Raw genomic sequence first — 26,571 nt, forward strand, 5'->3', positions numbered from 1 at the left:
AGAAGGTTTTTTCTTTTTCTTTTTTATGGGGGGGGGGGGGGGGGGGGGGAGAGAAGCCTCTTCGTGGGGAGGCTTTCTGGGGTCAATGCTAAAGCCTATCTTTGTGTGGGAGAACGGGGCTCGGCCATTAACAGCGAGCTCTTCACACATCAGCCAGTGCTCATAAACAGTGCCAGTGGAGCATTAACATGACAATGGAAGGGGGGGCTGCAGTGGGGTTGCCTCGCACTCAGTCTGGGTTTGTCTGCTCCGTGCTACTGAAAGTGGCATTGGGATAATGACTGCATTTAACCAGTTTATTGAGCAAGGCAATATGATTGAAGAAAATAGTATGTTATTACATCAGGATGTCACTATTTAAGCTTTTGCGTGCCCTTGAAATTTAAGAAATGTATCCATCTCAGCAAGAATTTACAGAAAAGTATGAGAGACAACATTTTTTAATGTGCTCTCTCTGAATACTGAATCATTTCAGGACATGAAATTTGCTTGGTCTTTGAATTATGAAGAAACATTATGGCCATTGTTGGTTGTGGCTGTCTTGTCCTGAGATGACCTTTATTCAAAACAGTCATGTAATGGTTTTGGGCTAACCTCTTACAAAAAATATCACATTTCAACTGTAATAATAAGGTTATTTACAGTAATTTGCTGTTATTGAATAGTGCATTCAGTTGTTTGATGTTTAGTTGTTACAGGATACAGCTTTCAACACTGACAGGTTGTGTAAATGCTGCTGGGAACTTGATGTTCTTTACAGCACACCAAAGTGAGCTCTGTCCCTAAATCTGTGTATCAGTGTATGTATGAGAGGCTCGACCGCAGCAACTGTGACAATGCAGTGAAAACGATTAATATAACATTTACACAATGTTCTGTACATGAAATATTGAGGCATTCTTAATCCTTTACTTAAATTAGGTCAGTGATCCCTCAATGCATTTCCACAGGGCTGCACTCAGTGCACATGGGGCTGCACACAGTGTGCAATGTCTATAGGAATTTTAGATATTGTCAGTAGTGATGGCAGCCACACAACGTTTTCATTCCACCTCAAGCAAACACCCACTTTTCAAAATAACGTTTATATCCCAAGGCTTAAGAGACGTAAATGACATCTGGTTCACAGTCAAAGTCAAGAGACAACTCAACTGAATGTCTGTTTTGCCCAAAGATTTAAACATGAAATGAAAATAATCTCAAAGCTGTGTTGTGTCTTTTTTATGACGCCATTTTATTTAAGTACGACATGGTAATAATAATTCTAGCGATCATATTTTGCAGCGTTTGTACATTTTGTTGAAATCCGTCAAAAGACTGACACACAACCAGGCAGACGCTCTGTTCCAAAAAATCCACGGTTATCTGTCTGACTTGTCTGGCTTTGACATCACTATGGGGCGGTGACAATAGACAGGTACATTCTCCCTCAGCCAATCACCTTTTGCAAACTGTTCTCTCGATCGAAATTGGCAGTTGTCTCAGCCAATGGGAGCGCGTTTTGTTGTTCGTTACAGATTCCAACCAATCCGAAGAGTAGCTGGGCGGACCCCCGAGCAGGAACATTCCCCGGCACAGTATCTCATTCTGCCCAGTTCGATCGGCAACGGGAGCGGAGAGAGGAACGCAGAGAGCCCGAAGGCAGTAGCCCCCACCACCGCCGGCCCAGGTTACCATCTAGCACCGGGAAACATAGCAGAGAGCCGCCGCCGGCAGAAGCCATTACCAACCAGTAGTAACCATGAGCAGCGAGGCCGAGACGCAACAACCGCCGCAGCCTGCTGCCGATGCGGAGAGCCCATCCAGCCCGGCAGCCGCAGCTTCCGCGGGGGATAAGAAGGTCATCGGTAAGACTACTGGAAATGAGCTAGTTAGCTAACGTGGTTTGGGACACCGTGGAGGCGATGCGCAAAAGCGGCGGTCGCAAACGTGAACTAGCAGATCACCGGCTCATTTAACCGTTTGATAACTAACGTACACTAACAGTCTAATAAAGCCATCAATTCGCGTAGAATATTTGAAATTGACATAACAGTATACGCTTTTTTTTGTTAAAGCGCCTCTTAAATTTCTGCCTGTTAAGGTAATATTTTCATTAAATTGGATATTGACATTGAGAAGTTTTATCACAAGTGAGGTAAAATAGCATTACATTTCCTTTTGCTGTCAATAAGCAAAACGGTTGGTCCTGACGTTAGCTAACGTTAGCAACACTCAAATTTAAAAATGTCAGTTGGAATATGGGTCGTTATCAGTTATAGCTTTACATATCTACTGTTGTGCAAATAGTTAAATACTAGTTGTAAATTATGAACTGTGTCTCCAAGTGACATTTATTTCAGATCAGAATATATGGTTGGCACAAGTAATCCTTCTATTTCAACCGGTTAATCTCTCCGTTCACCGGCCTTCTATCGTCCAGCCACAGTATGCCATGTTGCCGATCGGCCGTCACACGCGCTATCGTTGAGGTTGTTTCAGGACGCTTGTCCCTACGCTAACGTCGGTGCCACTGTCCAATAAAAGTAGTCATACAATACGACTTGACGTCGAGAGGTTGTAACGTTATCGTTTACTGTAATTTGCACAACAGTTTATCATACATCATGGTGGAACACGAAGTTATTTCACACTGCTCACTAGCCGGCTACGACTACTGTAGTCAAAGGCAAGCTAACGTTAGCTGCTGGCCGTCTCTTTGTTCACAGCAAAGCGGCTGGTTCCGCATTAGCAGTATTTTCTCCAAAAATAATCGAAACACGTCCGCAAACGTGTCCCTTAATTAGTCGTCTGAAAAATCATCGCGATTCTGGTTTATAAATCTAACTGTCAACGGTTGTTGGATTTTCTTCAAATTTCTGGGCCTAGCTACTTATCAGCGCTGGTAGCTCGTTAGCTAACGAAGCTACGTTAGCTATTTACATGGCTGAAGGGGCAACCCAAAATGTCCGCCCTGTGATTCCATGGATATCTTTCGCCATTTAGTTGTTTGTTCGATGAAAACAATTGTAACACCGTCATATTTCTATTCAGTCTTGCTTAAGGTTTGGCCTCAATAGATACTCTCTGATGTACTACGATAGTTTTCGCTTGCTGGCTTTAATCCAACCACATGGTTGAGACCCTGCTAGCTACCATGCTAACAAGCCAGCTGAGCGTACGGCTTGCTAACGTATCCGGGCGCGACTCTACCACGTGTGAACGCTCAAGTCCTGAGCAGTGCGGCTTAAAATGGGGCAGTAGGTCTGTCGTAGTTGAACATTGAAATGCCAGCGACCTCAACGTAGTATCTATTACCGCATCCACCCTTGATATACCGTACTACGGCGGCTCCATGTGACAGAGGCACTGATAATTTACATGATGAGATGTCTTGAGTTCCGCACGAGAAATAGCGCAGTCATTACTGGGTCATGAAGCTATTGGTTCATATCAAGTGCAGCTGGCATAGGGTACCCCCTAAGCATCAGGATCTATAAACGGGTGACAGTTGGAAGTTAAATATAACTTCCACGTTATCTGGGCTTGGTTAGTTTGTCATCATCTGTCGTTATTTGATTCCTTTACTGTTTCTCATCAGTAGAGGTCTAGTGAAACATGGGGCAGCTGGTTAGGGGCTTTTCATTTATCCTACATCTCAGCAGTATAAGATTGAAATGACTGAAACTTAATATCTTAGTTAACAGTTTTATTTTATTGTATGTTATTGCAGCAACAAAAGTCCTGGGTACAGTCAAATGGTTCAACGTCAGGAATGGATATGGTTTCATCAATAGGTAAGTGGACCCCACCCCCATCCCCACTTCTTAAGTACCCTGATATCATCTTTGTGTGTGAAGGAACATTCCCAATCCTATTATGGCTTTGATTTGCTTACAAAGCTGAGTAGACGATTTGTCTGCTGGTCTCTCTGCTGTTGTTACACACAGTACTTATCCTTACACTCTAGTTAAGTTGCAATCTGTCTACAGATACACTGATGCATTCTGCGGCTCATCATAGTACTGCTTACTAGAAGTAACTGACAGTATTTTCCTTTTTTCTCTCCAGGAATGATACAAAAGAGGACGTTTTTGTACACCAGGTAAGTTGTAGTTAGTGTTATTTTCCTTTGTCGTTTCTCTAAATATTCATGAATATAAAATCTCATCTGAACTATTCCTGTTTTTAGACAGCCATCAAAAAGAACAACCCGAGGAAATACCTTCGCAGTGTTGGAGATGGAGAGACTGTGGAGTTTGATGTAGTTGAGGGAGAGAAGGTAAACTGCTTTAATATGTAACTCAGTCTGTTATGTGACTAGGTCCAAAGTTTTGGGATTTAGTTTGGAGCAATTGTTTGTTCCTCTGATCATTAATTTGTAATGTTATTTATCAAAAAAAGGGAGCAGAGGCGGCAAATGTCACCGGCCCAGGAGGCACCCCAGTCCAGGGAAGCAAGTACGCCGCTGACAGGAACCGCTATAGGCGCTATCCCAGAAGAAGGGGCCCTCCTCGTGGTGGAGACTATGAGAACTACCAGAGTGACGGAGAGGGTGAGCCAAGCAGTGGAGGTCGAGACAAAGGCAGCCGAGAGGGGGGAGAGAGCGCCCCTGAAGGAGACTCGCAGCCACAGCAGCGCAGACCCGCATACCCTGGCAGACGGCACTACCCGCCATACTTTGTACGTAGACGCTACGGCCGCCGGCCCCCGTACACCAACGCACCACGCGGAGAGATGACTGAGGTACGCCATCACAGGGCTACTATCCTGAAGCAGGCACCCAGCCGTCCCAGTCGGGACCCTTGATATGTTGATGTCATACACAACACCCTCTCCTTTTAACACTCACGTGGTTGTGAACAAAAAAATCTTGGTGTATCGGGGGTCTGGCCAGTATCTTCCAAAATGACTCCAATGAGACCCTAATCTCAGCAATGTTGGAGCCACCTGAAGTCGCTCTTTGCTCAGCCTCAACATTACAAGGACTGTACATTGCATAACTACTGTTATAAAATGTTGTTTGCTTACGTGTTGGCTTTGTAAAAAGCTGCATGTCAGTTGTCTGATCTATTTGCTTTCAGGGAGGTGAGGGTGACGAGAGCCAGGGAGGTCCTGACCAGGGCAACAAACCAGCGAGGCAGAGCTACTACAGAGGCTTCCGACCAAGGTTCAGACCAAGGTTTGCATGTTGGCTTCATTGAAGCAGGGCTGCAACAAAGGGAGCGTAAAACACTGGGCTGTTTGAATCCTAGCCCAGAGTGCACTAACTTAAATACACCTCTTCAAATGAACATGATAAAGCAAATGCCACCTGTTTTGGCCACTGACGCTCTCCTTTTATTGCAGCCTAACCTCAAATTGCAGCTGTGCATTCAAATTTTGATCGTGTACATTTTTTTTATATTCACAATTGCCTGCGACTTTAAAACTGCATCTCATCTCACTGGATGATATATTTTTTGCATGATATCACCACTTCTTGGTTGCTGTATAAATCACAATTGCTTATCCCCCCTTTGCTTTTTGCTTGTTCACTCCAGGGGTCCACCACGTCCCAGACCGGTGCGGGACGGCGAGGAGGACAAGGAGAATCAGGGCGGCGAAGGTGGTCAGAACCAGCAGCCCCGCCAGCGGCGCTATCGTCGTAACTTCAACTACCGCCGCAGACGCCCACAGACTGGTGGCAAACCCGGCCAGGAAACCAAGGAGGCCAAGACAGGAGGTGACCCATCTGCAGAGAAAACGTCCGCTCCCGAGGCCCAGCAGGGTGGGGCTGAGTAGGAACAACCTGCCCACCGGCACCTACCATCTTTTACCATCGTCCGGGTGAGTCTGTAGCCTCATGATGACTGACCTGAGTCAGACTTGATTATTTCCATTAACTTAAACCTCGCACAAATCTGTATTCAGACAGAGCCGACAGTAAAGGATAATGACATTAAATAAGCTTAGCTCTTGTATTTAAATGTAATAGCTAAGCTAGCTAAATAAGGCTGTCATTTGCACTTTTTAGGCTCTGTAGTGGATGATCCAGAGCATGAGGTAATGCAGTGGATTTGATAAAGCAAACTGTCTGGCAGCATAGAGCCCTCTCACTATTGTCTCTTCTCCGTAAGAGCAGCAGCTTTAGGCTTTGGATTGTTTTTCTATCTGGTGATGATGCACATTTGTAGGCAATCCATGCTGCAGCATGCTACATGACTAAACTCAAATGGCTGAAAATGTATCAAACAGTTGAACAATTCACTAATTTTCCAATTTTCTTCTTTTACAGTTTTTTTGTCAACAAGATGAAACATCAAACAAGATCTGAGCAATAAAGATTTGACTTGACGATCGTCACAAGCTTGCACCATGCATTTGACCAGATTACCACCGATTGCCTGCAGAATCTATGCAGACTTGTTTTTTTTCCATTATTTTTATGTGACAGCTACAAAACGTTTTGGGGAAACAGCAAATGTTTTTCTAAATCTGTCCTAAGTTTTTACACCAAATGGTTTTTAAAGAAAAAATGGAATTTGATATCTGGTCAGTTTGACATTTTTAAATAACTTTTTATGTATTCAAACATTTTAACAAAATGCAAGCTCAAATAAAAGTCCAGAAACCAGGAGCGTTGTCTGTGTGTTGGCTTTATTTTTATATTTCAAGTATATGGGCTCTAAACAATGACACAAACCATATTATTTCTTTCAGTTACATAGTATACTGTTAAGTTGGGGTGTTTTTCATCCCAAATATGAATACATTCAGACAAATAAAGCCATGTAGTTGAGTTTTTTTCAATCAACTAAATTTAACAATGGCATTTATAATGGTAAATGTTTTACTTTGATAATTCTGTCACATTTTCTTTTACACCAAGATAACAAATAAACCCTGCACAGCATCTTTAAATGACATCACAATGCAATACAATAAGAAATGCAACCAACTTTTAGCACTATATCAAGTTCCTCATCTTGAGGTCAGGTGGCAAGACTCAAGAAACCAAAGTGTAGGTAATACACTTAAATTGTTCTGCATGCAACTCCTCATACAACTCTGTATGTAGACAATAAAATAAAGTTTGTAGCTCCTAGATTCCACATTAAATCCTAGGCTGATTTTGAGGCTCATTGTTAACTACAGCTATTGAGTTTAAATTTACATTCACACCAAGGAAATCACAGGGTTGTACTGTACAAGTAAGTATGTCCACTGACGGCCACTAAGTCCTACTATTGAAAATGTCCTTTCTCTATTGGCTGCACTTAAAGGTGGAGAAAAACACCCTTATACACAGTAGCTCTTCAACAAATCGCTATTGGCTGAGATTTAACTGTCACTTCAACCTGATGGTCAAGTTTTAAAACAACTGGTTTGAACAGTCTTGACAGCGGAGATTAACATGAAACATGGCCGGCCCAGAAACCTCATGGTCACATGGTGTTCATCATAGACCACTGGGGTACCAGGACAGCACAAGTGGCCATTTTTGAGGCTTTTCATATCCTGGTAAATGTCTTCCAGTGTGATGTTGATGGACTTCTGGACCACTGTGTTGAGTCTCAACAAAAACCGAACCTTATGAGCATCACCAATCTACTGGAAGGTGTTTCTGATATTTTGTCCACTCCCTGTGCATCCTGGGAGTCACTCAAACGTTGGTCTCTTTGCGCAGACGCTTCATACGCTGCACATTGTTCTCCATGGCGGTGGGATTGGTGATCTCGGTGGCACAGGTCGAAGGAAACCAGCCTCTCACTCCATCTCGCATCCTCTCCCCATAGCACCAGGCTGGGAAGAGCACACAGTTTAAGATGCCTCTCTAAGAATTCTTGTATGCTTTTATATGAATTTATATGATGTTGTATTAGTGGTGATGGAGCTAAGTGCTCATGCGCACACACACACACACACACACACACACACAGGGCCTCACCTTCCTCTTTCTGCATCACGATGACGAGCTCAGCTTGTTTGAGCCCCAACTCATCTGGCTCCTTTGGCATGTAGGCTTTGGTGGCCTCATACTGCGGCAGACCTAAAACACATTCCCATAATGCAATGTGATTCATAAAACCAACAACTTTTACATTGGGTGAAGTATCGGTGCGTTCCATTGCAACAGGAAGTCAGAATTTATGAGTTCCCAGTTGGAAATTTTAACTGGAACGCCCCCTTAAGTCATATTTCAGAGCAGGAAAGTCTGAGGAACCTCACCAACCACCAACCTCATAATCCAATATGGCTGTTCGGCCCATTAACAATAGTTAACTCTGAAGTCATATACTACATACTGGGTTAGTACAGTGTGTGTTAGTAGTCAGTAATATACTTCTGTCTCATGTATGTCTCATTAAATCAGCCAAGTACACAGTACTGTCCAACTCTTATGTGTGGAAATTACAGTGTAGTACATTCTTATCAACTGGTATTATTAACTACATCTTGGTTTTCCCGCTTGCTGTACTGGAATGCGGTCAACTTGTGCGTGACGTCATTCCCAGCTCTAACCCCCAGCTTCCGAAGTAAATGGAATGCAGCATAAATTTACCTTTGTTTCAAGTTTCCGTTCTTTAGCACTTTGTACGTTGTTCATCTTACTGGTGGAGCGTTTGCAACCCTGTACTGTAAAAACACTACCTGGGCCACACTGCTGAATATCTACCACACATTACATCACTTCCTGGATTGTGACATTCTCCCTGAGAGGGCACACCCTTTGATAAAGATATCAAACAGATAAATCTGCTCTTAGAACAACTGCCATTTCACAAACAGCCTGTGTTTGCTACTCGTGTGATGGTTCTGTTTTTAATAATGTATTTGTATGAACGAGATCATGGCTTTAATTCAAACAAGATCTCATTTAATATCCAAAATACTGTTCATGTTATGTGGACTACAGATCTATAGGACACTATGGTCCGGTACACATAAAACTAAATGATCGCTCCAAGTCTGTCTTGGTTTTGAAACAGTTCTGTGCATGTCCAAGGCACGTTTGGCACACACTGTGGGATCGTATAGACTTACATCTGTTTCACATACAGTGTACAAGCAGTAAGGTTAAAGGTGCTGTACTAGAATGCTGTTTTCATGTGCTGCATTTGGAGTCAAATGCAAGTACGTACAGATTAAAATCTTGTTTTTAAGTGTTTCTAAAACATTGTAAACCCAAAGTCAGGATTCACATAGATCAAGAAAATACTGGTAAATAGTTTATTAGTCTGAAAAAGAGGGGAGAACCTGTGCAGCTGTGATATGTATATGAATAAAATTGCATTTGAAACAGCTGCAGACTAATTTGAAATGGAAAGTGAATGTGAACCATCTGCTTTCTGTGCAGCACACAAGTTAATAATTTACACATGAAAGGTAAAGGACCAGATTCATCATTAGCTGCTGCTTTCAAAGACTGACATGTACACACTGAAGACAGGTCGAGCTCAGAGTTAACTCGGAGTGTATTTTAAAGAATGACACCCTTGGTAAATACAGCATGCTGACTTACCATCTTTACAGATGAAGACTCCTGCCTGCTTGTGTTCTGTAAGTGCGACTATCCAACGTGCCCGGTCCACCCTGAGTAACAGAGACCAAAAGAAGTACTGTCAAATATGACTCCAAAGCCAGTGTTGTGTATTGTACATGTGATACCAGTGGACTAAATGCACAGGGACATTTTAGGTTGCCATTAACAGTTCTGCCAGTAGAGGGAGCCAGACACAAAACAATTGATTTGGGTTGCAGCAGGAGGACATGAGGTTCCACTACAGCCTCACAGCAGGGGATAGCTGCCCCCAGCTGCAGTGCAGGACCACAGCCAACCCCTGATGATATCCTCCCCTCAACCTTAAAGGGTAATTTTCTGTATTTTTCAACCTGGACCCTATTTTCCCACATTTCTGTGCTGAAGCGACAAATGGGAACGGCAATTTTTGAAATTGGTCCAGTATTTAGGAGACTTCTGTTTAACCAGAAACAGCCGCGGAATCACCACTGCCAAACGCACCAGACTCCATTTAAATAAACAGTGATTTTAGCATGCATAGATACAGCCTATTCTCACATCTAACCTGGTGTTAAGGGTTTGTTTCAACCAAACCAGAGTTGGTGATAGTTAGGAGTAAAAAGACGAACCAAGATGGCTTTTGTGAGTTTTATTTTGTGTCTGTTGATTTGTAACGGAGTGTGTTTAACAATAATAAAATTACTGTTTATTTAAATGGAGTCTGGAGGGTTTGGCTTTAGCGATTTTGAGACTGTTTCTGGTTTTCAGAAAAAGGATCTTACTCTTTACCAAAAGGTCTATCTTTGTCGGGGTCCTTTCCATAATTTTGTCAAACACTTATAATAATCTGAGCGTGTTAGTGGCAAAAACAAGCACTTTTATTGGATGGAAAATGCACAAATGCCATGAGTGTTTACACTGCAGCCTGTTTTGTGGCTGCCAGCTGCAGAGCTCTTGCACAATACTTGACACAAAAACACAGAGATAAAGGGCACAGCTTGAAAAATACCTGAGTTACCATTTAAACATGACCATCAATATGAGGTAAAAGGAAGGCTATTTGCATTTATGTATCCTCCTCCCTCCCTCTAGATGAAATCATACCTAATGTCGCCTTATAATATTTGAATCTTGTGTTTCAAACATACATCCCCCACTTAAGGGATAATAACTGCACTTATTATGTGCCGCTCATGGCTGATGGGAGGTGAGAGTGGCCGTACCTGGACTCAGCCTGCAGGATGATCTGCACTGCTCTGCCCTCGCTGTTCCTGCTCATCAGCAGCCTGAAGGAAAGATCGTAGCTGGAGCCATTCCTCGGCGAAGTCGCCCGGCCCTCTGTATCCCCTTCGATCTCCACCTCCACATTCTCAAGGGTGGCGTAGTCCATCACCACAAAGCTCTCATCACTGGACAAACAAATAGTTTTTATTCATATGTTCATTTACAGAACCATTTTTAATCAACTTGTGCAGGAACATTCAGAGGAATAATATGATTTTAAATGATCATTTTGTGCATTATAGTGTAGCGTAACCCAGCAGCTGTTTTACTGTGTATGTGTGTGTACTATTAACACATTCAGACCACATTCCTTGACTATCTGCTAATAGCATTTCGTAGATATTATCACCTGACAACTGGGTCACAGTCTCGACTTAACAACCCTGAAAGTGACTCCAGTGTTGTGGGCAGCTCCTTCCTCTGTGCTGACATTGTTTGCTTTCTCCCTAACTCAAAACAGAGAGCCGTAGTCTGTCGAGCTGACATGCTGAATGCAAGATTGAAGAATCTCAAGTATGCATGCACCACATCCATGCTCTCCTTTCTCCGTCCCTGTCCTCTCCTCATTTCACTCTGTTTCTCACGTCTCCTGTCCGCCAGCAGCAGCTGGATCTACTCAGTGTCCACGGGAGTCACCCGGAAAAGACCACAAAGCCCATGAAATGCTGCAAAATCTGGTCGTGGATCTGAAGTTTGTCCCTCTCCAGCAGTCTCCATTTTAGCAAATGACACAACTAGGTTATTTTATTAATGAAAGTGAGAGTGATTTGATCTGTAAGAAGCCTACAAGGAGTACTTCACCCACAAAACTATTTGTAAATCAGTTAGTCATGCTGTGTCACCTTTTTTTCTTGCATGCTCCCACGGAAAACGGCGAACATATTGATCTACTGACTGATTGAGAAACACATTAAACAACAGCAAAACTGAATCAAGGGCAGGGCTGAAAGTCAATCAAGTCTGGCTTTGAAGAGAGCAAAGATAAGTTTCACTTTTAGGTCAGTTTTAAATAGTTAGGTTTTAGAAAATAGCATGAGTTTGGGAAGTACTGAGCAAATGACTGGACAAATAAGACTATACTAACGGTAAATGGACCTGCACTTGTATAGCACCTTTCTAGTCATCTGACCACTCAAAGCACTTTTTACACTAGGAGTCACATTCACCCATTCCCACAGTACCAGAGGTAGTGAGAGGAGGCAGAGGCTACCCTACAAGGTGCCACCTGCTATTCAGATTTTAACACGCTCACACCCTGATGGAACAGGCATCTGGGGCAATTTGGGGTTCAGTATCTTGCTCAAGGATACTTCAAGATGCAGACTGGAGGAGCTGGGGATCTAACCACTGATATTCCGATTAGTGGACAACTCACTCTACCTCTAGTTGTGCTGTTGTTAAACGTGGTCCCCCATGAATCAATAAATCAATATTTTCATCATTTTCCGTGGAGGCATGTGAGAAAAACATTTTCTTCACGATTTCAAGGTAAAGCTGCATGACTAATTGATACATAAATGATCATTTTGTGGGTGACGTATTTCTTTAAGTTTTGAAATCAACATATACCAGAGGTCACCAAAATTAGCTTCCTGCTCTGGCTTCTTTTTTCTAATGCCAGACTACTTTTCAACAGGATACTACAGGAGGCTGAAAGCATCTGAATTATTGTGTTTACGTTGTTTTGTAAAAACCTTTTTCCACAAAATATTACATTTGACTTTACAGGTTTAGAGTGTAGGATTTAGTGGCATTCGGCAGTGAAGTTGCAGAACTAAAACTTCTCCTGTGTGCCAAGTGCACAGGAGAACTATGGTGGCCGACACAAAAAGCGAAAACATAAATGGCCCTATCTAGAGGCAGTATTTGTCTGTACATGTATATGGATATGAACAGCTCATTTCAAGGTAATGAAAACACAACAATTCTTATTTTCAGGTGATTATAAACTAATGTAAACATACCATCGTTATTAATATTATATACCATTTCTGCCAATAGATGCCCCTAAATCATACAAGCTGAACCTTCATCCATCCATCCATCCATCCATCCATCCACCCCAGACATCCCTCTCCCCAGCAATGCTTTCCAGCTCCTCCTGGGGGACCCCAAGGCGTTCCCAGGCCAGACGAGATATGTAATTCCTCCAGCGTGTTCTGCACCAGGGCCTCCTACCAGTGAATAAAATTCAAAAGGAACTCTGTATTTTAGTCCGACTGACCTCTTCTTCTTGGTGACGATCAGTACGTCATTGAAGAGAAACAGGTAGTAGGTCCTGCTGCTGAAAGCCCTCCAGATGCTGAGCTCTTCAGTGTAAAAGGCCAGCTCACCACGCTTCTTCAGCCACCGCGATGACGACACCAAAGGAAACGGCTGTGAGGACACGAGAGTTATTAATCCAAGTCAGCAGAGTGGATCTGCATCAGTACTAAATGAGGGGAATCCACCCAAAGCCTCATCCAAGTTCAATTATTTTCCTTGCTTTTTGTTTTTTCACCAATAGCCAACAATAACAAACACAGCTTACCTTGATTTTACCAAAATCCATCTGTTTCTGGATGGTGTACATCTGCTCCGTCCTCTCCATCCGCTGAGCTCCATCATTGCAGCTGGTGACCAACTGTTGAAATAATAATCACATCATAATCATGACCTTAAAAACACATCATCATCATCATCATCATCATCATAGCAAATGAGAGGTCGGGGCTAAAGAGTGCTTTCTCAAACATCTCTACCTTGCTGATGGCGTTCAGCGCCCAAACAGCAGCAAAGTACTCCGCTGTCTTGTCTGGAGTTTTCTGACAGATTGTCTGTGAGGAGGGAACAAAGAACCAGTTATAAAATTCTGTCAGCAAAACAACCTTCTGCACCACTGAACATGTCATGAAGCTGTATCTGGAGTTCCTAAATCATCAGTAACTTATTAACTTTCGTGTACATGTGCATACTGTATTTGCAAAGTTATAGTATAGTGCAGATATATAAATGATTTTTATTCATGCGTTCACTTTTTTTCTAATTTTCTAATTTCTCTCCAAGGCTCCTTTTCTAGCTGCTATGTATCTTTTAAGATGTTGTTCATCTAGTCAAGTAAAGGTTAAACTGACATCCAGCAGCAGCGGCAGTCTGGTGACCCTCTGCATGGGAAGGATGAGGAAAGAGATCATGGGCAGGCCTCCACATTCATTGCTCCCTTCAATCTGCTTCAGGGTCTCTTTAAATGCAGTGTTACTGGTTCTAATAGATGCAAAGAAAGAGAAAAGTTGAGCTCATCCTGCCGCATTACTGCAGAAACTCAGCTTGTTACGGGTTTTTGTTGTGCTACTCACATCAGCTTCTGCAGCGTCCTCTGTTGGAAGGTCTCGTTGGAGCAGTAGACAATGTAGGGCTCAAAGTGGTGGGCAGCGTGGTTCTGAACAATATCACTAATGTCCCGGATCACTGGGTTGTCATAGTGACGCCGCTCAAGGTCCTCAAAAAACCTGGAAATGGAGAGAGAGGGGGAGGTTTAGTAAAGAAGTGAGAGGACTGTGTTTCCCTCCCACAGAGTGATTATCTGAGCAGGACACACAGCTGTGTGAGCGCACAGCATGTTGAGGCTGAACTGAGTGTGGTGACTTATAGGTTTTAAGTGTCAGGTGAGTAGTAGGGCTGGGCGATATGGGGAAAATCAAATATTACGATATATTTGACCAAATACCTCAGTATCGATACTGCGACGATATTTTTGGGTTGACTATTGGTGCTTTCACAAAATATTTACACAATGAGATTTAATACGATGTTGGGCGACATTGAGAAGACATGTTGATGGAATACTTCACCCACTAAATAATCATTTGTATATCAATTAGCCATGTCATGTTCCATTGAATTCATAAAGAAACTTTTTTTTTTGCATGTCTCCTTTGAGAACACTGAGCATATTGATATATGGATTGATTGGGGACCATGTGAAAAAACAGCAACTACAGTGGAACCCACTTATAGTGATCACGATTACAGTGATCAGTCAGCCCTGGTTCTAACCCAGGGTGGGGGAACCCCTTTTGTGTGAGTTTGCATGTTCTCCATGTATCAGTGTGGGTTTTCTCCAAATGCTCCAGCTTCCTCCCACAGTCCAAAGACATGCAGGTTAATTGGTGACTCTAAATTGGCCGTAGGTGAGTGTGAATGGTTGTCTGTCTCTGGAAGTCTGGCAGATTTTTCTTGACGCCCATGATACTGTACCTGGAAGGAAACACACTTTCTCTCAATGAAAAACAGTCTCCTCGAGCCAGTGAGATGCAGCAGCGTTACCTAGTGTTCTCAGGCTACCTTGTATAGTCAATTCTAGATTGCTTATAGCCATTGATTTGACACACACATGCATCATCACTATCAGAGCGTCCCTCTGTGTATCAAAACATCTATTTACAAACTCTCATGTAACTCGTGCTGTATAACCCAAGTCTCATTTATCCATTCGTAGGCTCAGTACTTCCCAAACACATTCATTTTCACTAAAACCTTACTATTTAAAACTGAACTGAAAGTAAAACTTATCTTGCTCTCTTCAAAGCCAGACTCCGATACTAAAGACTGGATAAACAAGACTTTGATTATACTAGATGAGTTGTGTGAGAGTTTGTTAATGGATGTTTGATATAGTCTGTTGTGTTAAACATGGTCCCCAATCAATCAATATATCAATATGTATGTCCGTGGAGGCATGCCATTTTCCGTGAAGGCATGCAAGAAAAACAAAGTTTTCCTTAAGGTAACACAACATGACTAATTGATATACAAGTGGTCACTTTGTGGGTGAAGTATTTCTTTAATATACTAAAATACTAAACCTATGTACAGTTTAAATATTTCCTGTAAGATCCAGGTGGTTGCTTCTGCCAAAGCACTGTAAAGGCTTTGCATTACTATCACAACTGGATAAATGACTTTCAGCCCTGCCCTCGCTGAGTGCCTTTTTAACAAAAAGAAGTAAAATGACACCTGGAAAACAGCCCAACCCAGGAAGCATCTCCAGGACACACAATCACACACAGCCACTGTCAGTCACATCATACTGCTGCTACTGAGGCCTTCTAGTTTCACAATCCTGTTTTACTTGGAAACAGAGAACAACAGGATGAAAGATAGGGTGACACTTCTTCTCTTGCTGCGTCAAGTGGATCTATTTTCATTTAAAATAGCACAGCCAGCAATGTACAGAGCAACGCAGGCTGCTCTCAAGCACATTATCATCCTAAAGCCTGGGAATACCACTCAGGGCAGCTAGGCAGCAGAACCAGTTTGGTTAGCGTGTTTTAACATGTTGATGGAGCCTACAGGATACTAAACACATGCTCAGGGCAAATACTCTACCTGAAACTTTAAATCAACACACCTACTGCTTGAAAACATCTATGTGGGTAACTGGGTATACATCATTAACTATATGACACACACACACACACACACACAAAATGACTCAATGTGCAGCCCCATTTAAAATCTGTACACACTGTATGTGGATAATCAGACCATTACCTTGCTTCACACACTGATAACATCATCAGATCCTTCTTTTACAAGGTGGTGAACCTCCCCCAGCACTTGTTTTCCATCACACACACAAACACACACATGTAAGACTATCAGAGAGTTGTGCCCACCGTTTGCTGACTTGGTGGATGACAGAGATGTTGGAGAAGAGGTGATGGTGCTCTGTGGCCGTCATTGTTTTCCTCAGAGCTTCACTACTCTTAAAGTGACGCACCAGGATGCCCAGACTGTGCAGGTACGAATGCTCCGATGTGATGATCTCAAAAATGGCCTGTTAAATGACCACATAAACCAAAATAAGAGTGCATGTGAAGGAACAACACCCTGTTGCAGCATGTACTTTCTTTTCAAGCATCAAACTTTAAAAAATAAAAACCCACCCTGTGATGCTGCTACTGTTAGATCTCTGATGGTCTGTACATTTTTGATGAAGGTTTTTGATTTACTTCTTTTTTAATTCAAAAAGACTTGAAAGAGATCACTGACTTGGCCGACCCAATTTCCTCAGGCAGCCTGTTCCAGAGCCTCTGGGCCCTGATAGCAAACACTCTGTCCCCTTTAGTTTTCAGCCAGGCCTCTGGAACAGACAAAAGACCTCTGCCTGAGGACCTCAAAGTATGTCCTGGCATGTACGGCACCAAGAGGTCTTAGATATAGCAGGGAGAAAGACCATGAAGAGCCTTAAAAGTAATCAGTAAAATCCTAAAATCTATTCTAAAACATACTGGGAGCCAGTGTAAAGAGGCTAAAACTGAGTGAACACATCACTCCAGGGTCTGTGGGTCCAACGGGCAGGTACATCTGTGTATCATCAGCATAAAAATGAAGAGACACCATGTCTCAGAATAATGTGCCCAAGAGGAAGCATGTACAAGGAGAATAAAATTGGTCCCCAGATCTGACCCCTGCGGCACACCATACTTACGAGATAAACATGAAGAGAAGTGGTTATTAACAGAGACACAAAACATCCTTTTCATCATATAAGATGATTTTTGGGTTAAAACCAGGCAGTTTTTGATTGAATTGTAAAAGTATTATATTGTGTATTGTATTTGAATATTTCTGCATACTGGGGACCCTAAACAGTCTTGCAATTGCATAATTTGGGTATGACTGGAGAGCTGAGACTCCTGTGGATTCAATGGGCTAAATTTTGTTAATGTGTGTTGATATTAATTCCCACAGTAGCCATGTCATTGTAGTGAATACATTTTTGGAAAGTGAGATCACTGTATAAAAAAACCTTTTGTGACCTCTAGGATAATCACAGCCTCATGAAACTTTACAGCTACGGCTTAAGGTGTCTACGGGGGTTTCTGAACAGTTCCACAACAGAAGTGCTCGCCATCAAATTGCTGAAAAATGCATTGCTTACAGAAATCTCCAAATGCCAAATGTTTTGATATCAAATCACAACATGGATTTTTCTTTAGTGTTCCTCAAATTCTTGGTGTTTTAATGAGGTATTTTGGAGGGAATTTTGACCATTTTCGTCAATTTTCGAGTGGTAAAATAAACTTTAATGCAAAAAAATCTGTGAAACAAATGGTATCAACCCAAAAATGTCTGCCACAACTTATTAAACTTAATTGAGCATGAGAATGGCCATCATATACTTCCAACATAATGTTCTAAGCTCTAATACTCTCTAAACCTTAAACTTCGAATAGGTGTTTAAAGGTAGGGTCTGGAGGATTTTCCAGTTGCTGTTTGTAAACACACATTCAAATTCGGCCCCTCCTATCAGGCTCAACTCTCCTGGGTGTACAGAGCCCAGAGGTATGGAAGAAGGCTTCACAGAAGAGGTTCAGGCAAGGCTCGCGCTGGTGCACGCTCGGACACGCTCGGGCACGGTACCTGCGCTCTCTCATTGGCTGGGGAAATCTCCGCCCAGAAGCGGTCCGAGCTCACAAAAACATCAAAATACAGTTAAAGGGCAGGAGCTCTGCAAACACAGTCACCACCACACATGAGTAAAAGCCCATAGGTGATGATTAAGCAGGATTTCATTTGTATATGTCTATATTTTGTTTTGTTTGAAAATCCTCCAGATCCTACCTTTAACCAAAACATAGTGTTTATTAAACTTCATGACCAGAAAAACTTGACACAACGTGCTGTGCTGCATTTCAAATTAATCGTCAGGTTTCCTGTTTTCAGGTGATGTTTACTGCTTCTTTGTGGCATTTACTGTTGACCTGCTGTCTCCCCTGTCCCTCCCAAAAAAAGACAAAAATGGGTCTATGTTGAGTCTCTAGGGGTTAATAACATCCAGAGAAATGGCCTTTACTTTCTGTATTCAAATGTGGGTTTTACTCATAGATGAACAGAGCAAAGCATCAAATAGGTTTTTCAAAATCATTGACATGTAACATATGCTGTGGCTGCAATGCATTCTGGTCCTGTGAGGCTGCTGTTGGTTGGGAAATACACATTTCTGCTCTCCTCTATGACTGACTTCTCCCTACATCTTAAATATTGGAGCACAGTGGTGAATCTAAGTTCTGATTTGTATTGACACTACAATCTGACGTTTACTGGTATTGTTTTAGACTCCACTGAAACTTAGACTATTCTCTACACACTGTAATATAATAGTTTACCAGTTATCTTCAGGAATCAGAGGCAAATAGCAGCAGACAACAAAACATATAAGCAGTGGTCAATTTGTAGCAGTGTTCAAAGTATTGTTTACTGTATGACAGTATGAGTATTTTGAAATGGAGGGCTTAGTTAACCTCTGCTGTTTGTGGTCAGGAGGTGAGCCATCAGGTGGTGCTGACACATCTTCCACACCCCTTCACTTCCTGTGAAGGTGAAGTGGCTCAGACAGGACCAAAGTGCACTGACTGAGCTCAATCAAGAACTATACTTCCTGACAATCTCAAACCAGCTTTCATGTTTTGGAATAAAAGCTCAAAATATCACTATTGAACAGTAAATAATGATCTGTCTGGTAAAGCCCTGCTTTGTTTGAGTTACAGAGCACACTGCTCGGTCACAACAACTAAACTCATGAGGTGACTTATGGTACAAAAGAGCAAGACGAGCACCTGCTCAGCATACGGGCTGAGTGTGATCACATTGACAGGGTGTGGCTTTATTCAGGGACTAGAGTGCACACAGGGTGGACCTTTGGTATTGACACAACATCTGTTGTCATACTGCTGCTGCAGACTCATTACAAAAGGGGAAATCCACCCTCAGACAGAGTTACACTGTAAGATGGTACTGCTCTGTGGTGTTCAGTTGCTTTCTAGGACTTTTTGTTTTTGTATTGAAATGTAACTGGCTTTGTTTTTTATATCTAAATTACCCCTGCCTGTTTTATCTACATCTGCTGCTGCTCAGTGACTTCCTTCATTTCCTAGAAAGCCTTCTGACACAAAAGCTGAGAATGAGTTTGAACTTGTTGCCAGACAATGTTGGCAAGTATGGGATGGAAATCAATATGACTGTAGATTATTTATTTCTATGTTAAGACACACTTCATGACCCTTATGATGTCATCTGAGCAATCTTGGCTTGGGTCTGAGTCTTAAACTTTTAACAGATGCTTTGGAACTGCATTGTGGGAAATGTAGGATCCTGTGTTGATTCAACCAAACCACACCTGCAGTCAAAGGCATTTTTACTTGGGAAGGTTCCTAATTGAGTGAAATGACCTGGAAGTATCCAAGTGTCAGTCATGACAGGAGCTGTTTGAATTCTCTTAAAGCTAGGAAAGGTGCTTCAATGCTTCCTTTATTGTCTCCTTTAGCATAGGACACACTAGACCACCCTTCCCACAATTCCTACAGCAGCAACATCTAAAGCAACGCACTGGTCAGCTGTTCTTTTGGGAAAAACTTTTTTTCAAAAACATATTGCTTCTTATATGCTTATTCTTTCATTATATTTCACATGTACTTATATTTCCAATCTACCATTTTCTTCAATGGAGCCTTTCAGAGAAAATGTTTAACATGATTGTACTTGTATAACTGGAGCGACAATAAACATCTCACCAAGATCATAATCAGGATATCAACCATAACAAAGACGTCTGTCTTTTGAGAAAAAGGGATGCTTTTAAATTCAACATGTTTGAAACTTAAGAATGATGATATGTAAAGTAGTGGGCCTAACCACTGCAATGATGATGCGCTTTGAGTAGTCCATCTTTGGTACATTTTAGTTTCATCACAGCAGACCCACATCGATAACATCTGACGTTGCATAATTAGGGAGCCTAGTGTAAGTGCACTCGGACTCTATTAGCACCATTGCTGTCTTTTCTTAAGTCCTTATAAAATGTCCTTGACCTCATGATGATTTTCATCAAGGTCAGACAACAGTGGTTAGGAAAGGAGATTTTTTGACTCTAGTCTCTTTACCTGAACTTTTGTTGCTGAAATGTCATGATGTCATTTTCACCCCAAACCTTAAATGCAACACATCTTAGGGCTGCATTGCATTCTAGTGTATATGAAAAAGTTATTACATTATAGTTATTCTCCCTGTGTGACTGCTGGATGTTAATGAAAAATACAATTTAGAAAGAAGACTGTGTTTAAATTGGGATTTTTTTTTATAACTGAAAGATGTTCAGTCATTGAGTTGCATCAGAGCTGCTTCCTGTAGCACCTTAAATCCACTCTAAGACATATCTGTACGCATAGTTGATATGCATGTGATGCCTATCTGCACACACACACACACACACACACACACACACACACACACACACACACACACACATTCCTACCTCTTGTCTCTTTCTCTCCTGAGGTGAGATCAGTGTCAGGATACCTGTGTTCTTCACCTTTGAAAGAGATAGAGAGAAACTATTGTTAAGCTCCCCATTCTGCTGTATATTTGAGACAGAGGTTGTTTTGAAACCGGTAAAAATTAAATGTTAATGACCCCAGCCTGTCAGACAGGCTCGGTGGATATTCTGACTTCCATAGCAAACTTAGCTGTTCTCTCTACACAGGCTCATAAAGTGTGGGAGTTAACGCAGCAGCATGTAAGACTGTAAGCATTTAAAAAAAAAGAAGATTTTAGTTGGATGTCAGTTCAGCTACAGGTTTACCTGCGGCAGCTGGCTCCAGGTGAGCTGTGCCGGCCTGTAGCTCTTTACCACGATGCCCTGATCCTCCACTGGAGGTTCCACCACCACAAAGTCGTCCAGCAGCTCATCCTGGTTGGTGGAGTGCAACCCTCGCTCACGGATCTCCTGGTAGAGGCGTGGCGTCGCTGAGGATGGCATCGATTAACAACACTTAAGATTCAATTCAGAGTCTCAGTGTGCAGCAGTTTTAGAATTTGGCTTCACGTGACTTTTTATGTCTCATAGGGAACATTTTTTTATGACTACAGAAGTTCAGAGGGCAAAAATTGGTTTCTAAACTGAAATATTTCTGTCACAATGAGCTTATGCATGAGGAATTCTGATGTTATTTACCCAAGAATCTGTCACATGCATTGAAAGAAGTTAATTGTAGGTAATTTGTTAAGTGTGAAAATTGAAAGGCGAAAGCAGAGCTGGAATCTGTCAACACAATAACACGAGCCACTCTGAGAATGAAAGCGTGGGAGGTGAGAACGCATCTGTTTGGGAAAAAAAAGCTGTTAGTGAGTTTGATTTAAACGCAGGTTTCTGCCTGCACTGTGTCGTTATGAGAATAATACAGAGACCACTAAGTTAATGAAAGGACACAGGTTTGATTCCTGCAGGGTTAAATGTGCAGGTGAAAGCTGATTATGATACTGAGAAAGAATTTAAATGTTAAGATGTCTGCTACTGCATCTTGAAATTTTGAGCAGCCGACAGTGAGATACCAGCTCTACAAGTGGACGAACAATTCTTCAATTAAACCTTCTCAAATCCACATTACTGTAAATTACAAACTGGAGAAGTGGCAGCGACAGTGCAGGACATCACATTTTTAAAATTCATGTCTCAACAATCTGACATTTAGCATGCTGGGAACATTCACAGTGAATGATTTCCTGCTCTGTCCTCTACTGTTACTGTTGCCTCAAGGGACCTTTTCTGAGCCATGACACATATTTCTTTGCATCCACGTATCAAGAAATTCTTCATCACATAATTGCTTTGCAATCCTTGTAATAAAAAAAGACCCATTTCATTGTTATTTCCCAACTATTTGTAGTCCTGTAGCCAAATTTAGAGAAGTGGACAGAGTGACACATTGGTGAACATACCATCTTTAAAGGATCCACGTTGGTTCTGGTTCCTCTTTCTCCCCAGGGTTCGCTAGAGGGGAGACAGCAGCGCAGCCTGAGTTTAACACTGTGGAATACATGTGCCTCCATAATACTCAGTTTCTATTACATATTTTTTCTCCTAACATCTCATTCTGTCTCTCTTTCTCACTAATTCTTACAGTCTTTAATGTAGCATTTTTGGTATACTCTGGTTAAAACCCTGTGGGGACTTCCTGAACACTGGCACTGGTTTGGAAGATAGGAAACAGTTGTGGAAACACAGCATCATCACTGTGACTAAAGGAGAATTTGACAGAGGACACCGCCAACGCTACTGGCTGTGCTGGCTGTGACCGATGAGGAAATTGGAAGAACAAAACTGTATCAGCTGGGCTCTGAGGAGCATGACTGGCATCAAAACTGACACTTTGATTTGGCCAGTTGCTTCTGATAGTCCTCAATTACACAACACTCACAGTATCCAACAGATCAGGAGATAAAATATTCTTTTTACAGTTTTTTTATGAGCCAACTGCGACTAAAAAAATCAGTATGATCAACAATGACTTAACAATATGGATATGATACAATACTGCCCATTGACCCGAAACCCCTTGGTATATGTACCTTGCGTCCAGGGCTGCGAGCTGGACCAGGACTGGGTGCTCTGTCCTCTCTGACAGGTTTCAGCGTGGCTGCACCCGATCGTCCCGCCGCCATGGCTTCAATGTCCAGGCTGGTCACAGCAGCTCTGTATGACTTGTTCCTGCGGTTCCTCCTCAAAGCAAAGCCATCTCCATCACTGTCATAATCCTCCCAGGACACATCTGGTCCCTGGGCTGAGTGACGGCTCCGGGACCCACTGCTGGAGTGCTCCAGTCCCACTGGGAATGTCACCACGGTGGTGTGGTGGCGGTTCTTAGGCCGGCTGGACGCAGCCAAATTCTTGGGGATGAGCTGGTGGGTGCCAACCTTCAGCGCTGCAGGACTCTGGGTGCTCAAAACCACCTTCTGAGGCACAACCTTCCTGTCGACTTCATCCTCCTCAGATGTGGGTGTTTCAGATTGGGGTGTGGGGGAGCTTTGCGGCTGGCAGCATTCATCTCCAGGCTCAGATATATGGAGTTCAGTGGTGAAGTGGCTCTCCAGAATAAGAGGGGCCTGGTCCCCTGTGCAGTTGTCTGACTGGCTTTGGGACATGGTGTCCTCCCACCGTCACCTCGGCCGGGTCTGCTGAGCTCTTCAGCTCCTACAACATTGAACGAGTCTGAGGAGGAGGGAAAAATTACAGACTTTACGTGCATAACCAGGACATGTCCAAACTGCAGACAGGGAACATGTATAGCACCTTAAATGGAGACATGGGATAACAGCCGGAGTAATATGAGTGTCTGATGTCTAGATGACCCTGAAATACCACCAGTGACCTACAGTGGGGCTCCACATCTCTTCCCATCAAAGACGGGAGCCTAACCCGTGATCCAATTCCCATCTCACTCACACACAGTCAGTCGGACGGAGCAGCCAGTTGTGTCAGTCCTCAAACTCATATCAAGGGACTCAACCCATGACTCACCGCTCACTCCTACACTGCACTTGCCCACACAGAAGCACACACAGACCTGCTCCAGCAAATCTGTGCGCCACAGAAACTACAAGAAAACAAGTTCACACTTTTCCTCTGACAAATGCTCCTAACCTGCCCTGTGCAAAGAGTATACCATCAAGTGCAGACACACAGGCGCGTTATTAAGCAGGCCTGACTCTTACAAACATGTCATTGCAGCGACAGTGTTAAAATGACATTGTAACAAACAGTAAACAGCGTTAACTGCAGTTTTAAAATGTACATAAGTTATAACACCTACAGCTGAATACATTATGTGCTTATGTTCCCAGTTCAGTCGCAGTCTGAATTTCCAGTAACTTTGCGCTGCCTGAAAAGACGGATTAGGGTGGGAGCAAAAATGTCTGCCTCACATTCCCATGGTTCATAACAGCGAGGTGAAACGCAGTTCAGCAAACACTGAGACTGTGAGCAGCTGCCTTACCTGTGAGAGGTGACCTTACAAACACCAGCCTTCTTATTAAACTGTATCACAAGTGAGTCCTGCGGTCCTCAGAGAGCTGCTGTCGGGTGCGTGGAGAAGTGCAGCTTAGGCAGCAGATGTAGTCCTCCGCTCCACTCTGTCACATATTTCTTCTTACTCACTCACTTCCTCCTCTGTTTGCAGGCGCCCATTAAGTCCCGCTGATGACGTCACCACAGGTGAGTGTCAATCAATCATTGAAAACTGCCACCTTAGATGAAAGCAGGTAAAGGCTCACAGCTATGGAAGTAACTTTAAACAGAAAAACGGCTTTAATATTTAGATTAAGCTGCTGTTTCTGTGACACTGGACTACTTTATACATAAAATTAGTTTCCAATCAAATGCATCCGAACCGTCAAGAAGGACTTTGTCTTGGACCTGTCCATACAGCCATAACCATATAATTCTCATTGTCCGATCTCCCATCGAATTCCTACTCTTTCTATTTTTCTGATGTTTGTTGACATCCTGTCTCCTTAATTGAGAACAAATAGCTTATTGGCACCATCTGGTGACCAATAGGGGCCACTACACTGCATGTGGAAGACACAGTGAACACTGCTAGGTAATTTTCATATACACAAATCTAAATTTGCCCAATCAGCCCCCTGCTGAGAAGTTTTTTTTAATAGATTTTTTTGTTCATTCTAATACAGTCTGTGGAACATATAAATAAGTAAAGTTCCCCATACTTCACTATGATCAATTATTCAGTGATCTGTCTAATATATAACTTAAAAAGGCTGGGTTTTTTTTAAAATTTTTATTTCCTTAATGTTTCATTTTAGTCTGTCATTTGTCTTTGTCTATCACTTTTTGACAATATCTGGAATCTAGGATGTCTGTCTGACTTTTTTGCTTCTTAAAAAAAGCTCAGCCATTGACATGATACTTGATTTATAATTGATGCATGCGTTTTTCCCAATAAAGTTGATTAAAAAGAAAAGACAAAAACAGTTCATGGTGTTTTAAAGTCCACATACAAAAATCAAACAATTAAAAATCTTCCCCACATTCCAGAGATTTTTTTTTTAATGAGTGTTCTTATTACAAGGATTCTTTGAAAGTAGTAACCAATAAATAAATGTCAAAGTGTCTAAACCTAATTTTTATGGAAACTGGAGGCTACTCCTAAATGTAACATTAAAGTCTTGACCACTTTTTTTGTTTATTTGTTTTGTTACATTTTATTACATATTACCATTATTTTCTACTTAATCCTTATTATAATAATTTGGTCACTGGAGATATTTTGGTTCTTTTTATTGTACTTATCTCATTTTGATATTTATTTTTTTTCCTTTTGTTCAGTCTGTGATGTGTGATTGTACATTGTTTTATATATTATATGATATTATATGAGTTAAAACCCTGTACACGTCAGTTTTCTCAAAGCTATAACTTAGTCAAGTATAACAGCAAAAACAATGACTGGAGATTATAAGCTTCGGGTAGCATTAATTCAGTGTATTTTCATTGTTGCACACAGCGGTGTCAAACATACAGCCTGCGCACCAAAACAGGCCTGCCAAAGGTTTTACTTGGCCCACTGGATGACTATGCACACCTAATATTAATGCACCTTCGAAGGCCAAGAGGTGTCAGGATTCAGGAGCAGGTTAAACAGAGAGTAGCTTACTTCATGTAAAATGCTGCTTCAGAGGATTTTATCTGACCAGAATACAGTTACAGTGAAATTACAATGAGTATTTCTTGTGGTCATATTTAAAGATGAACATTTCAGGCTGTTCACCCTCTGTTTTGCAAATGGATTAAGTGTTTTCAGAATGTACTTCTTTACATTAAAAAAAAAATAAAGGATGTGGAGGTGTTGTTATTTATAGGTTATTACACAATGATGTTACTGGCCCCACCCACTTGATATAAAATTGTTCTGTATGTGGCCCCTGAACTAAAATGAGTTTGACACCCCTGATCTGTTGGATTT

General features: G+C 42.1%; 2 protein-coding genes across 5 annotated transcripts; one reads left to right on the plus strand and one right to left on the minus strand.

Moving 5' to 3' along the window:
* The first annotated feature begins 1,574 nt into the window (after positions 1 to 1,574).
* On the plus strand, positions 1,575 to 6,598 carry ybx1 (Y box binding protein 1). 4 transcript variants are annotated; one of them, XM_049580236.1, is made up of 8 exons: positions 1,575 to 1,847; positions 3,713 to 3,776; positions 4,051 to 4,084; positions 4,172 to 4,261; positions 4,384 to 4,725; positions 5,064 to 5,161; positions 5,523 to 5,808; positions 6,257 to 6,598. In XM_049580236.1, the coding sequence occupies exons 1-7, from the start codon at positions 1,742 to 1,744 to the stop codon at positions 5,761 to 5,763; spliced, it is 975 nt and encodes a 324-aa protein (XP_049436193.1). In that variant the 5' UTR covers positions 1,575 to 1,741; the 3' UTR covers positions 5,764 to 5,808; positions 6,257 to 6,598. The 4 variants fall into 4 exon arrangements, with proteins under 4 accessions (XP_049436193.1, XP_049436195.1, XP_049436194.1 ...); XM_049580238.1 differs by having other exon boundaries at positions 4,384 to 4,662; XM_049580237.1 differs by having other exon boundaries at positions 1,576 to 1,847; positions 5,064 to 5,149.
* On the minus strand, positions 6,426 to 24,838 carry arhgef16 (Rho guanine nucleotide exchange factor (GEF) 16). Its single transcript, XM_049580235.1, has 15 exons — positions 24,583 to 24,838; positions 23,159 to 23,798; positions 22,529 to 22,580; positions 21,393 to 21,556; positions 21,066 to 21,122; positions 16,426 to 16,586; positions 14,104 to 14,256; positions 13,882 to 14,011; positions 13,510 to 13,584; positions 13,299 to 13,391; positions 12,993 to 13,144; positions 10,708 to 10,893; positions 9,485 to 9,555; positions 7,910 to 8,011; positions 6,426 to 7,764 (listed from the first exon to the last, which is right to left on the minus strand). Exons 2-15 carry the CDS (start codon positions 23,729 to 23,731, stop codon positions 7,625 to 7,627), a joined length of 2,109 nt encoding a protein of 702 aa, XP_049436192.1. The 5' UTR covers positions 23,732 to 23,798; positions 24,583 to 24,838; the 3' UTR covers positions 6,426 to 7,624.
* Positions 24,839 to 26,571: the final 1,733 nt, after the last annotated feature.

The sequence above is a fragment of the Epinephelus fuscoguttatus genome, linkage group LG7 (genome assembly GCF_011397635.1).
Source record: "Epinephelus fuscoguttatus linkage group LG7, E.fuscoguttatus.final_Chr_v1".
Taxonomy (NCBI): domain Eukaryota; kingdom Metazoa; phylum Chordata; class Actinopteri; order Perciformes; family Serranidae; genus Epinephelus; species Epinephelus fuscoguttatus.

What these genes read in the sequence shown, in the direction of transcription:
- arhgef16 (XM_049580235.1), bottom strand. Translation starts at nt 23,731, where the DNA reads ATGTCCCAAAGCCAGTCAGACAACTGCACAGGGGACCAGGCCCCTCTT. An exon ending in ATCCACCAAGTCAGCAAACG is followed by an intron (nt 14,257 to 16,425) that starts GTGGGCACAACT and finishes CTCCATTTCCAG; the next exon opens with GTTTTTTGAGGACCTTGAGC. An exon ending in AGGACGCTGCAGAAGCTGAT is followed by an intron (nt 14,012 to 14,103) that starts GTGAGTAGCACA and finishes TGCATCTATTAG; the next exon opens with AACCAGTAACACTGCATTTA.
- ybx1 (XM_049580236.1), top strand. Translation starts at nt 1,742, where the DNA reads ATGAGCAGCGAGGCCGAGACGCAACAACCGCCGCAGCCTGCTGCCGAT. An exon ending in AGGACGTTTTTGTACACCAG is followed by an intron (nt 4,085 to 4,171) that starts GTAAGTTGTAGT and finishes TCCTGTTTTTAG; the next exon opens with ACAGCCATCAAAAAGAACAA. An exon ending in CACGCGGAGAGATGACTGAG is followed by an intron (nt 4,726 to 5,063) that starts GTACGCCATCAC and finishes ATTTGCTTTCAG; the next exon opens with GGAGGTGAGGGTGACGAGAG.